Source organism: Oncorhynchus clarkii, chromosome 29 (genome assembly GCF_045791955.1).
Source record: "Oncorhynchus clarkii lewisi isolate Uvic-CL-2024 chromosome 29, UVic_Ocla_1.0, whole genome shotgun sequence".
NCBI classification, from domain to species: domain Eukaryota; kingdom Metazoa; phylum Chordata; class Actinopteri; order Salmoniformes; family Salmonidae; genus Oncorhynchus; species Oncorhynchus clarkii.
In genome coordinates, this window is record NC_092175.1 from 28,149,149 (window position 1) to 28,162,046 (window position 12,898).

The 12,898-nt window shown below is 43.3% G+C and overlaps 1 protein-coding gene across 1 annotated transcript in view; it reads right to left on the reverse strand.

Moving 5' to 3' along the window:
* Positions 1–896: 896 nt before the first annotated feature.
* The window catches only part of LOC139387989 (gamma-aminobutyric acid receptor subunit beta-4-like), a 39,944-nt gene continuing 27,942 nt past the window's right edge, over positions 897–12,898 (reverse strand). Inside the window, exons 5-10 of the mRNA XM_071134448.1 lie at positions 11,113–11,195; positions 4,415–4,552; positions 3,012–3,164; positions 2,351–2,607; positions 1,614–1,703; positions 897–1,262 (exon numbers count right to left, since the gene is read on the reverse strand). Coding sequence (XP_070990549.1) covers positions 909–1,262; positions 1,614–1,703; positions 2,351–2,607; positions 3,012–3,164; positions 4,415–4,552; positions 11,113–11,195 — 1,075 coding nt within the window. The 3' untranslated portion in view covers positions 897–908. The remainder of the gene's footprint in view (positions 1,263–1,613; positions 1,704–2,350; positions 2,608–3,011; positions 3,165–4,414; positions 4,553–11,112; positions 11,196–12,898) is intronic.

A 12,898-nucleotide genomic window follows, 5' to 3' on the forward strand; every position in this document is an offset into this window, starting at 1 on the left:
TATGTCTATTTCTCAAACAAAATGAGTAATTCATACCTGTGAGTCTTTTTATAATAATGCGCTAACTCTAGAACAAGTGACACTCTCCCAAAAACACAATATTTTCAAGTAAAAAAAGAAATACAATAATCATCATATTTGTAACCATAATGAAAACACCCCAAAGAACTGCTCGAAAAACAAACATGAGAAGAGAAATTAAGATCAGTTTGCACTGACTCTGGACAGGAACACAGTGATCTAACATCCCATCCTGATGGGCCCCAATGTAGACCAGCATTGTACCAGAGCTGATGTCCCATAAAGAGAACAATGTCACTCGAAAGAATCCAAGGAACGACACATAATCCAAACAAGGTTGCTGTACAGAGTAGAAGTGGAGAATTCCTGGGAGATTGGGGGGGGGTAAAGCTGGATATAAGGGACTCTGCCGATGCCTGAACACACAATCCACCTCTGATTTGATGAGCTGCAGTAGAGGACGCTGATTACAGAGTATCAATAAAAAGCCAATGAGACTCTGAGACATCTCTTCTCTCAAGAGCTTTTGCTTTCTTTTTAGCAAAAATATCATGCAGTCTTTAGTTCCAAAATCCCCCAAAGGGATTTGATGGTTGTTAGTTAGTTAGTTTGTTTGTTTGTTTGTTTGCTTCAGGAGAAATTTCAAAGGCTTGAAATGTTTCTCTTGCAATTATTCTTAAACATTCAAGTCATTGTAATAATGCTTTATACAGGAGAAAAGTCCTTCAGATTTACACACACACACACGTGTATATAGAAATATAATATATAGAAATATGCATATACATATGTATCAACTTGTACATGTGTATACATATTTTCAACTGTATCAAAGCCAATTTAATGTGCTCTCAAAATATGGCCCATGATTCCTAGTGGGATGCACATCAATTCACATAGTACAACCAGTAGATTAGGTTGAAAAATCCAAACATGATGGGGAAAAGGACCCGGGACCATTTGTCAATGGTGCTGACATCTGCCAGATTAGGGATTTTCAGCTTGAGTTTGGAGGAGCGCCGTCGTAGCCGACAGTTGGCCCTGCTGCGCATGGCGCTGCGGTCCAGTGAGTGGTGGCTGAAGCCGTCGCGGGGAGCCATGGGCTTCCTGAACTGGACCCCGGAGCTGTCGAATGACATCACTGAATTCCGGGAGTCACTGACACTACTTCCCACATCTGACGGCATCACCTCATTATTCATCTCCAATGTGGTGAGCAGGATGTTCCCATAAGCATCCACCTTGGAGGACAGAGGAGGGGAGAGGGAGAATGTCAAGGAGAAGCAGAACACGGTGACATTACCCCCAACTGCCCTAATAATAATCTACACGCACCCACCCATTTCATTTTCATTTCCAATTTTCAAGCTAAAGCAAATGTAATGATGATGTGGAAGGAAATGTAATCTTTTCATGCCTCTTTAAAGAATTCATGCACTTTTCCCATTTTCTCCCTTATAGCTGATGCCTTACGGTGCTTTTTCACTGAGAGTAAATTGACACAAATTAATTTCCATCATTCTATCAACCATTTTATCAGACCTCTATTAGGCTGCAGTCCCACAGCTCATATGATTTCTAAATGCATGTACCCCAACTTTTCTTTGCTCCTCGAGGTACAGATTTCTTCTCTGTGTATATGACCTGAGGGTGTTGGTTTGAAACGGCGTGGCAATGGAGTCCTTGCAATGAAAAAAACATTTATTCAACATTAAACGCCTATAAAACACTGACAATTAAGCACATCTTAAAAATACAGGATGCATAAACATAAGGTTAACAAGAACAACTTTGCATAAGCATGGCATGTCATATTTCAGACACAGAGACAAGGGGCTTCATTCAGTCGGACTGTTTTAGCATTTTCCCCTGAATACTAATGTTTCTGCCTGCATACCCATTAAAATTTGTCAAAAGTGGGTGAATGTTGGTAATGTAAGGAATGTTGGTAAAAATGCAACTCCCAGGACAGCACAGACTGAATCAAGTCCACAGCCAAAACAAAGACAACAACCTGGGAGGAGAATGGGAATGTAGTTAAATGAACAGCTACAGTATATCTCAATGCCAAAAAACAATGTTCATTAAAATCAAAGAGTCAGTGCTGGAGAAAAAGCAATGGAGGATGGCTGTTGTATATGTATCTGGTGGAGGTGGCATCTTCAGGTTTGTGAAAGTACTGTCTTACGTCAAATCAACATAAAGGAATGCATATTTTGCAGTCTTGTGATGTCTGTGCTAGGGATTCTCCAAAAAACAAACAATGATTGTTTTACACTAGGATTCTGATTCTGATACAGAGAGAAAGAAGGAAGCTGAAGATGCAAACCTGTTCCCTCAGGCGCTTCTCTTCGTATCGCGGGCGCTCGTTGTTGGTTTTGTTCAGCCGCTCGTGGATTTTCTTCTGTTGCTGGGGGCCCCGGCCAAAGAACACGTAGTTTACGAAGGCATATTCGAGCAGGGCCAGGAACACAAACACAAAACAGCCCATGAGGTAGACGTCGATGGCTTTCACGTACGGGATCTTTGGGAGGGTCTCCCTAAGGTGGGTGTTAATGGTTGTCATGGTGAGCACCGTTGTAACACCTGGAAATTGCAAACACAAACATAAATACATTATTATTAGATATAAAATCAGTAGTCCTCACCATTAAAGTAAAATATTTGGTCCAAAGTGCAAGGTAATGATTTTGAGTGGGAAGTTTGTGCGCCTCTAAACATTGTTTGACAAGTTGCTCCTGCTGGGTAGATTTATAGCTTTCTGTTTTCAATGGAAAGTGCAAATTATGAGTGGTAGTAATGGCTACTTTTTGTAAGTGGGAGATGGTCACTAATCTGTTTATGGCGATTCAAAATTGTGCTTTGCGTAGCATTTTGTACTGCAACATGTTAGAGCAAACTTCTGAGAAACGTTGAAGACAACCTTGCCCACTGTGTTCACTGAGAATACATTGTGTTGCTGAAACACTGCAGTGGAGATGGAGTCTTACCCAGGGCCACCCGAGCTGCAGAGGCATCGTAGTTGATCCAGAAGGAGACCCAGGAGAGGATGGTGATCAGGATGGAGGGCATGTATGTCTGCAGGATGAAGTAGCCTATGTTCCTTTTAATCCTGAAACTTAACGACAGCCTGGGATAGGAACCTTTCCCAGAGAACAGGAGAGAAGGAGAGAGGATGGAGTGATGGAGTGATTGAGAGGGGCAGAGGAAACACATCAGTGCAGAAAAGGATGAACCGCTGGCACAATTTATGAGTTCCAAAGTCTGCACTTTGACAATGCGCGGGGTAGTCATTTCTCCATTCATTCAGACTGAGCACTTCATTTCCCCAAAGCAATGGATTCCTTTCCAGGGACAAGTTCGATTCCAATTAAACATGGCAGAAAGTCGCAAGCACAGCAGATTTTTCTGCAAGCCCCCCATCTCAGCAGGCAGCTCCAGCATCCCTCTGAGAATTGTCATGGAGAGCTGCTGTGTTTTTCTCTGTTTAGCACTTTCTCTGTCCTCTAAATATCACCAAAAGGGGATTTAAAAAGGCCCGTAATTGGAGAGCATGTCTTCTCACTACTTAAGTGAGGAGGAGGAACCCACATGAGACTGTGATGTAGCTAGTGGGGTGAACCTATGGCGCTTAACATTAATGCATGTTGCAGATAAAAATGTCAGCTCGTTATGATGAGACATTAATTGGTTGCATCGAATCTATTGATTATTCAAACAAGCTCAACAACAAGTTGTTAATGAGAAAGATAGATTCCCCTGTGGCTTTGACTTTCCCCTACTTCAGCGAGAGAGAAATGTTTACCGCCATGAATGCATAACTAATTCCCTCAAGGGAGTTTGTATGACCACTTTATCAACATGAGAGAAAGGGCCTAAGATTGTCATGATGGTTTTAATTTGAAAGGCAATCGACTGTGTGCTACACACAATGAAAAATGACCCTTTCGTTTCCCTGGTCTGGTAAATCTTTTAATGAATCAATATCCGGGCATACATATTTTATTCCTTTCTGCTATACCTCGTGAATATAAATAAACAAGTGCACACACAAGGGCAAGACTACTTAAAGACTAGACTACTAAATTAACTCAAGTTAACTGTCACATGGAGATGACTTTAAATATTCTGCAGGAAACGTTCTCTGAAGTGTTAAGCAGGTAGTTGGAAGTGCTACCCATTGGAATAACATTGATAACACAAAACAGTGAGTGGAACTGGACTGACAGTTTAACTAATCCTACAAGCAAGCCTACATTCTATCATTGTTAAGTTGAAAAATAACTAACATGTACATACAGGACCATTAAAATGGATTTCTGCATATTTCTTAGAATGTATTGTTATGGCATTACAACTCCTTCAGCACAGATATGAGGTGTGGAGGCCTTACCTGTGGTAAACCTGACCTCCCTGGACACCAGGCGAAGTGCTACGATGGAGAACTGAGGAAGCTCCAGCTTATCCACCCCCGTCACCGCAGTGTCACCTCCGTGCCAGTAGAAAACAATGTCGTCTGTGGTGTACCCATCTGTCTCAGGTTACAGAGAATGGGTGGAGGGGATTTGAGGAGAATGAACAGGTTCAGTACTGGTAGAATATCTCACCTTTGACATTAGGGAAGCAGAATGGACCAAAGCAGAGGAGAATAAGCCTTCAGTCCCTTGGTAACATGGTCACCCACTTAGCTAAACTGTATGACAACAAATCAAAATATATTTGTCACATGTGCCAAATAGAACAGGTGTAGACTTTACTTTGAAAGGCTTTACTTATGAGCCCGTTCCCAACAATGCAGAGATGAAAAGCAAGAATCATTTGCTAAAAATAAAAAATGAAATAGTAACACAATAACATAAACACAGGGCTACATACAAGGAGCACCGGTACCGAGTCAATGTGCAGGGTTACAAGGTAGTTGAGGTAATTGAGATAATATGTACATGTAGATAGAGGTAAAAGTGACTAGGTAATCAGGATAGATAATAAAAAGTGTGTCTATGTGTGAGTGTGTGTGTGGCGTCAATGTGCATGTGTGTGTGTGTTTTGTGTGAGCGTATGTAGTGTGTGTGTGTGTGTTGGAGTGTTAGTGTAATATGTTGTGAGTGTGTGGGTAGTCCTGTGATTGTGCATAGAGCTGGTGCAAGAGAGTCAGTGCAAATAAAAAGGGGGTCAATGCAAATAGTCAGGGTAGCCATTTGATTAACTGTTCAGCAGTCTCCGTTTCCTATATTTCACGATCAGCTCTTTCATCTTGCTGACGTTGAGGAAGAGGTTGTTGTCCTGGCACCACACTCCCAGGTCTCTGACGTCCTCCCTGTAGGCGGTCTCATTGTTGTTGGTGATCAGGCCTACACACCGTTGTGTTGTCGGCAAACTTAACAATGGTGATGTATTCGTTTGCGGCCACACAGTCTTGGGTAAACAGGGTGTACAGGAGGGGACTAAGCACGTACCCCTGATGGGCCTGCGTGTTGAGGGTTAGCGTGGCACATGTGTTGTTGCCCACCCTCACCACTTGCCTGTCAAAGCATTTTATGGCTACAGATGTGAGTGCCTAGGGGCAATAGTCATTTAGACAGGTTACCTTGGCATTCTTGGGCACAGGTACTATGATGGTCTGCTTGAATCATGTAGGTATTAGAGATTGGGTCAGGGAGAGGTTGAAAATGCCAGTGAAGACACTTGCCAGCTGGTCAGCGCATGCTCAGAGTATGCGTCCTGGTAATTTGTCTGGCACTGCAGCCTTGTGAATGCTAAACCTAAAGGTCTAACTCACATTGGCTACTGAGAGCGTGATCACACAGTCATCTGGAACAGCTGGTGCTCTCATGCATAGTTCAGAGTTGCTAGCCTCGAAGCGAGCATGGAAGGCATTTAGCTTGTCTGGTAGCCTCATCACTGGGCAGCTTAATCCGGGTTTCCCTAATCCGTGATAGTTTGCAAACCCTGCCACATCCAATGAGCGTCAGAGCTGGCGTAGTAGGATTCGATCTTAGTCATGTATTGACGCTTTTCCTGTTTGTTGGAGGCCGTAGCGGGATTTCTTATAATCGTCCGGATTAGTGTCCCACTCCTTGAAAGCGTCAGCTCTTTAGCACAGTGCGGATGTTGCCTGTAATCCATGGCTTCTGGTTGGGATATGTATGTACGGTCACTATGGGGACGACGTCGTCGAAGCACATATTCATGTGGTAAACTCCTCAATACCATCGGATGAATCACAGAATATATTCCAGTTTGTGCAAGCAAAACAATTCTGTAGCTAGGCATTTGCTTCATCGGTCCACTTCTGTATTGAGTAAGTCACTGGTACTTCCTGTTTGAGTTTTTCATTGTAAGCAGGAATCAGGGGGATAGAGTTATGGTCAGATTAGCCCATAGAAACACACTGAATAACAGATGAATGCAGGGAAAACCCGACAGTAAAACATTTAATCAAAAGGAAGTATGTTTTGATCTGTGTGTCCTATATCTGAGAGATACAAAAAAGCTCAGATTTTAATGTTCTTTTTTTTACTGTGGAATTACCAGTTGAATTTTGACGTGGAAATACCCTATTCACTTCCATTCATTTTTTGGCCCAGTAACGGATTACCTCCATCGTGTCCGTGAGAGTCCCATCTTTCCGAAGAGTGGTCATATCAATTTCAAGACCGTTTGGACGCTACATATGTTACCATGAGAAGACTGATTTTTGAGATGTCTCCTGGTATGACAATCACCGTTGTAGCTCTGCCACCTTCCACCAGAGATTTGGAAGGCCGACATTTATGGATGTGGTGGATTGAGACGCAGCCCATGCAAAACAGATATCTCTAGCTTAAAGAGACAGACTTTGACGTGGATTTATTTGAATTATTATGCCTCGAACGGAGCATGAGGGGGCCTGAGGTGGAGAAGTACTTTTAACATTTTATATATACACTGCTCAAAAAACAAAGGGAACACTTAAACAACACAATGTAACTCCAAGTCAATCACACTTCTGTGAAATCAAACTGTCAACTTAGGAAGCAACACTGATTGACAATAAATTTCACATGCTGTTGTGCAAATGGAATAGACAACAGGTGGAAATTATAGGCAATTAGCAAGACACCCCCAATAAAGGAGTGGTTCTGCAGGTGGTGACCACAGACCACTTCTCAGTTCCTATGCTTCCTGGCTGATGTTTTGGTCACTTTTGAATGCTGGCGGTGCTTTCACTCTAGTGGTAGTATGAGACGGAGTCTACAACCCACACAAGTGGCTCAGGTAGTGCAGCTCATCCAGGATGGCACATCAATGCGAGCTGTGGCAAGAAGGTTTGCTGTGTCTGTCAACGTAGTGTCCAGAGCATGGAGGCGCTACCAGGAGACAGGCCAGTACATCAGGAGACGTGGAGGAGGCCGTAGGAGGGCAACAACCCAGCAGCAGGACCGCTTCCTCCGCCTTTGTGCAAGGAGGAGCAGGAGGAGCACTGCCAGAGCCCTGCAAAATGACCTCCAGCAGGCCATAAATGTGCATGTGTCTGCTCAAACGGTCAGAAACAGACTCCATGAGGGTGGTATGAGGGCCCGACATCCACAGGTGGGGGTTGTGCTTACAGCTCAACACCGTACAGGACATTTGGCATTTGCCAGAGAACACCAAGATTGGCAAATTAGCCACTGGCGCCCTGTGCTCTTCACAGATGAAAGCAGGTTCACACTGAGCACGTGACAGACGTGACAGAGTCTGGAAACGCCGTGGAGAACGTTCTGCTGCCTGCAACATCCTCCAGCATGACCGGTTTGGCGGTGGGTCAGTCATGGTGTGGGGTGGCATTTCTTTGGGGAGCCGCACAGCCCTCCAAGTGCTCGCCAGAGCTAGCCTGACTGCCATTAGATACCGAGATGAGATCCTCAGACCCCTTGTGACACCATATGCTGGTGCGGTTGGCCCTGGGTTCCTCCTAATGCAAGACAATGCTAGACCTCATGTGGCTGGAGTGTGTCAGCAGTTCCTGCAAGAGGAAGGCATTGATGCTATGGACCGCCCGTTCCCCAGACCTGAATCCAATTGAGCACATCTGGGACATCATGTCTCGCTCCATCCACCAACGCCACGTTGCACCACAGACTGTTCAGGAGTTGGATGCTTTAGTCCAGGTCTGGGAGGAGATCCCTCAGGAGACCATCCGCCACCTCATCAGGAGCATGCCCAGGCATTGTAAGGAGGTCATACAGGCACGTGGAGGCCACACACACTACTGAGCCTCATTTTGACTTGTTTTAAGGACATTCCATCAAAGTTGGATCAGCCTGTAGTGTGGTTTTCCACTTTAATTTTGAGTGTGACTCCAAATCCAGACCTCCATGGGTTGATACATTTGATTTCCATTGATAATTTGTGTGATTTTGTTGTCAGCACATTCAACTATGTAAAGAAAAAAGTATTTAATAAGAATATTTCATTCATTCAGATCTAGGATGTGTTATTTTAGTGTTCCCTTTATTTTTTGAGCAATATATATATATATATATATATATATATATATATACATATACACACACACACACACACACACACACACACACACACACACACACACACACACACACACAGTATCATCAATATACACATTAGGCCCCTTGATGATGTGTGGCTTGAGGCAATTGGCTCTACTGCCTATGGTGAGTCCACCAGTGTCTCCAGGGCTCCATCACAATGCCAGTGGAATCAAAGTGAGAAGTATGAGATAGATTTACAGTGCATTCGGAAGTATTCAGACCCCTTGACTTTTTCCACATTTTGTTATGTTATTCTAAAATGGATTAAATCGTTTTTTCCCCTCATCAATCTACACACAATACTCCATAATGGAAAAGCAAAAAAAGGTTTTTAGAAATGTTTGCACATTTATTACCAATAAAAAACGGAAATACCACATTTAAATAAGAATTCAGACCATTTACTCAGTACTTTGCTCAAGCACCTTAGGCAGCAATTACAGCATCGAGTCTACTTGGGTATGACGCTACAAGCTTTGCACACCTGTATTTGGGGAGTTTCTCCCATTCTTCTCCGCACATCGTGTCAAGCTCTGTCAGGTTGGATGGGGAGCGTTGCTGCACAGCTATTCTCAGGTCTCTCCAGAGATGTTTGATCAGGTTCAAGTTGGGCCACTCAAGGACATTCAGAGACTTGTCCTGAAGCCACTCCTGCGTTGTCTTGGCTGTGTGCTTAGGGTCGTTGAACCTTCGCCCCAGTATGAGGTCCTGGGCACTCTGGAGCAGGTTTTCATCAAGGATATATCTGTACTTTTCTCCTTTCATCTTTGCCTCTATCCTGACTAGTCTACCAGTCCCTGCCACTGAAAAACATCCCCACAGCATGATGCTTCACCATAGGGATGGCGCCAGGTTTCCTCCAGACGTGATGCTTCAGAGAATCTTGTTTCTCATGGTCTGAGAGTCTTTAGGTGCCTTTTGACAAACTCCAAGTGGGCTGTCATTTTACTGAGGAGTGGCTTCTGTCTGGCCACTCTACAATAATGGTCTGATTGTTGGAGAGCTGCAGAGATGGTTGTCCTTCTGGAAGTTTCTCCCATCTTCACAGAGGAACTCTAAAGCTCTGTCAGAGTGACCATCGGATTTTTGGTCACCTCCCTGACCAAGGCCATTCTCCCCCGATTGCTCGGGCGGCCAGCTCTAGGAAGAGCCTTGGAGGCCACTGTGTTCTTGGGGACCTTCAATGCTGCAGACATTGTTTGGTACCATTCCCCGGATCTGTGCCTCGACACAATCCTGTCTCTGAGCTCGACGGACAGTTCCTTCAACCTTGTGGCTTGGTTTTTGCTCTGACATGCACTGTCAAATGTGGTACTTTATATAAACAGGTGTGTGCCTTTCCAAATCATGTCCAATCAATTGAATGTACCACATATTTAGAAGCATACTCAAAATCATATCAACATGGCAATTATTGTGGACCGTTTACCACAGTGTAGTAAGCTATAAACAGCTGTACCGTTATCCTGAATTTTAATTGTATGCCCTCATAATTTGCGTGGATGAAATTTGGAGACCCAAGCTACAGGCTTCTGTACAATTTGTATCATGTTTAATATCAGCCACTATCGGGAGTCACCGTAAGTAATACCCACATACATTTATAACTGTCACTTTAGTGTTAGTTTCCTTCAATTTGTTGCCAACATTTTGTATCATTCCATTCCGTTTCCCTTTCTTTCCTCTGGCATGTCTGTGTCGTTGTTCCTGAGGGTCGCTAGCATTAGTAGATCATATTAGGTGTATTCTAGTGAGTTTGTTGACAAAATTCTAATTAAAAGGTCCTTGAGTGGCCCAAGTATTTAAAGGGATGGCTTAAGATAATTGTACTGAAAACCCTATTGAATGAAAACTGCACAAGAAAAGCTACATCAGAATCACCCGGGAGTCTAAGCTACATCAGAATCACCCGGGAGTCTAAGCTACATCAGGATCACCAGGGAGTCTAAGCTACATCAGGATCACCAGGGAGTCTAAGTTACATCAGAATCACCAGGGAGTCTAAGCTACATCAGAATCACCAGGGAGTCTAAGCTAGAGGGTGACGTTAGACTGTATGGAGAATTCTGGTCGAATTACTTGGGTTTCATCTCTCAATAACACCTCAAGCCTGCAGGCATAACACATTATAACGCAGTTAAAATGCATTGTAAGACTTCTCGTTTCAGAAAATATGTGAATTACACATCTGCAACCTATACTGCAAAAGGTTAAATTGCAAATATGTTTTGTAAATATTGACAGAAACAACATGAAGTAAACAACATGAAATTCAATAGGCTACTAGAGACATACAGTACCTTATGACAGGTCTAAAGGTTGGCTTTTATTTTAAATGTATAGAGAGACTTGAGATAAAAAAAATGAAACACTAACTGTCTGGGATCATGGGCTGTCCCTAGCTGTGTTATCCAGTGAAAGTGGCAGGGTGACATTCCTGCTGAGATCCCTGAGAAGCCCAGGCAGACAGTTGTGAGAGGGGGAGGGGGGGAGGGGGTGTTACTTAGCCAGAGTGGGGAGGAATGGGGGTGAAGACGTTTGTATTAAGTCCACCTACAGCTTTCGATTTCCAGGGTGCAGTTCTGTTCGTCGAGCGGGTACCTCCTCAAGTCCATCATGCAAGCTGCTGTGGTGGTTATTCTGGAAAAAAAAAGGAGAGCAGAGACATAGAGTGTGAGAGAAAAGGGGGGTAGAGAGAACCGCTGTTACCTTGGTAACCTTTAAGAAATTGTAGCTTAGCCTTGACTGCACGATGTGAATCTTTAAATGAGTAATGTTAGGCAGTTGTCTCGTATTGAAAAAAGGAAATGCAATCATTGGCAGTCTAGTGTTGCATACAGACCTGTCCAAGGTCTATTTCTTAGGAGCGAGGGATGAGAAAAGAAGGGGGAAGGAGAGAAAGATACATGTGGGTTCGTTTCTCATAATCTGGCCAACTGTTTGAGACCTTCCATAATAGCCGTGGTCAGCTCTTTATGAATTTTAAATGAATGAAATAGCAGAAGGTGAGGTTGTTGGGAATGTGTTCTGACTGAGGCAAGTGTATTCCAAATAGAGAGAAGTTGTAATACAAAACGAATGTGTCTCAGTGAGCAGCATTTTTGTGCTCACATAGGTCTTATGACAGCCCTAATCTATGTTGTGACAGCAACCTCATGCACTGGAGATATTAGCTTCATATTTACACTTCCACCCATAGAAGAAACACAATGAATGAATTCAAACTGTTAAACCACTAACTTCAAACAAAACCATAGGTACATCCTAAGTGTTTCATGTAAACATCTAATTCATTCAAGCCCCAAAGCCAACAACCAAATGCAGAAAGTCAAATATAGCAAGCTTGTTTTATTCCTATGGGATACATTGAATCAGCTGAACATTTTTGTAAAATGTTAGCACCTGTGCATTGAGTATGTGCTTTAATCTCACACTAAATTGTGATTGACTGCTATATATAAATATATTCATTAAATTCAATTCCAATAAATCCAGAAGCCTAGGAAAATCCCACGGGTTACAGATGATTTGTGTGTGATATATATACCAGTGCAGCACATTTTAATAATTACATCTGCTCTGTTAAATCATACGAGCTTTCGCCTGTTTTCAGGCTTCTGGTTTAAATGAAATACGGAGCTCACTGTTTTGCCTGAATGGAAAAAGTAACTGAGTTACAACTCATCACCTCTGTGTGTTAGATGGACTGCCCATTCACAGAGAGAGTTTGATAGGTACACAGTTTGTGTGTTTTAGGAGGCGAAGGAGAGTGGTGGGGAAGTTCACCCTTTACAACAGCCTATTTTACATTTGGGATCCATAATTTAAGATGCCTAAATCCATGCCGTCTTCTAGGTTGCTGGACAATTCAGCATTTAGCAAGAGGTTTGTAGTGTGCAGGCTAATACAAGCCACTACAACTACTGTCAAACACAAGTGTATAGAGTGCAAAATAAAAACACTGTGGAGTGTGTTCTGCAGGGGCTATACAACCATGATGAAAACAGAACACAGTTACATACAGTAAGTCACCTTTTGTGATGACATACTTTTTGACTATCTTCACTTTGTTGTGTTAAGGCATGATGCCGTAGCAAAGGTATTCTGACTCTCCCCAAGGCCCAACACACCATAACCTCATCATCACTCCCCTCCGGCTATATCATAGACGAAGGGCATTTCACTCTGCACTGCATATTGTTTTCTATCTCACAGCTTTACTGTACATGACTCCTGTAAAGCAAAGAAACAAAGCCTGTGACCCCTGGGGCTCCGGCTGCTGTGTTGCTTTGAAAGGGCCCCAAGATGCTCCTCTCCCCCCAGCAGCCCCCCAGTCATCTGGG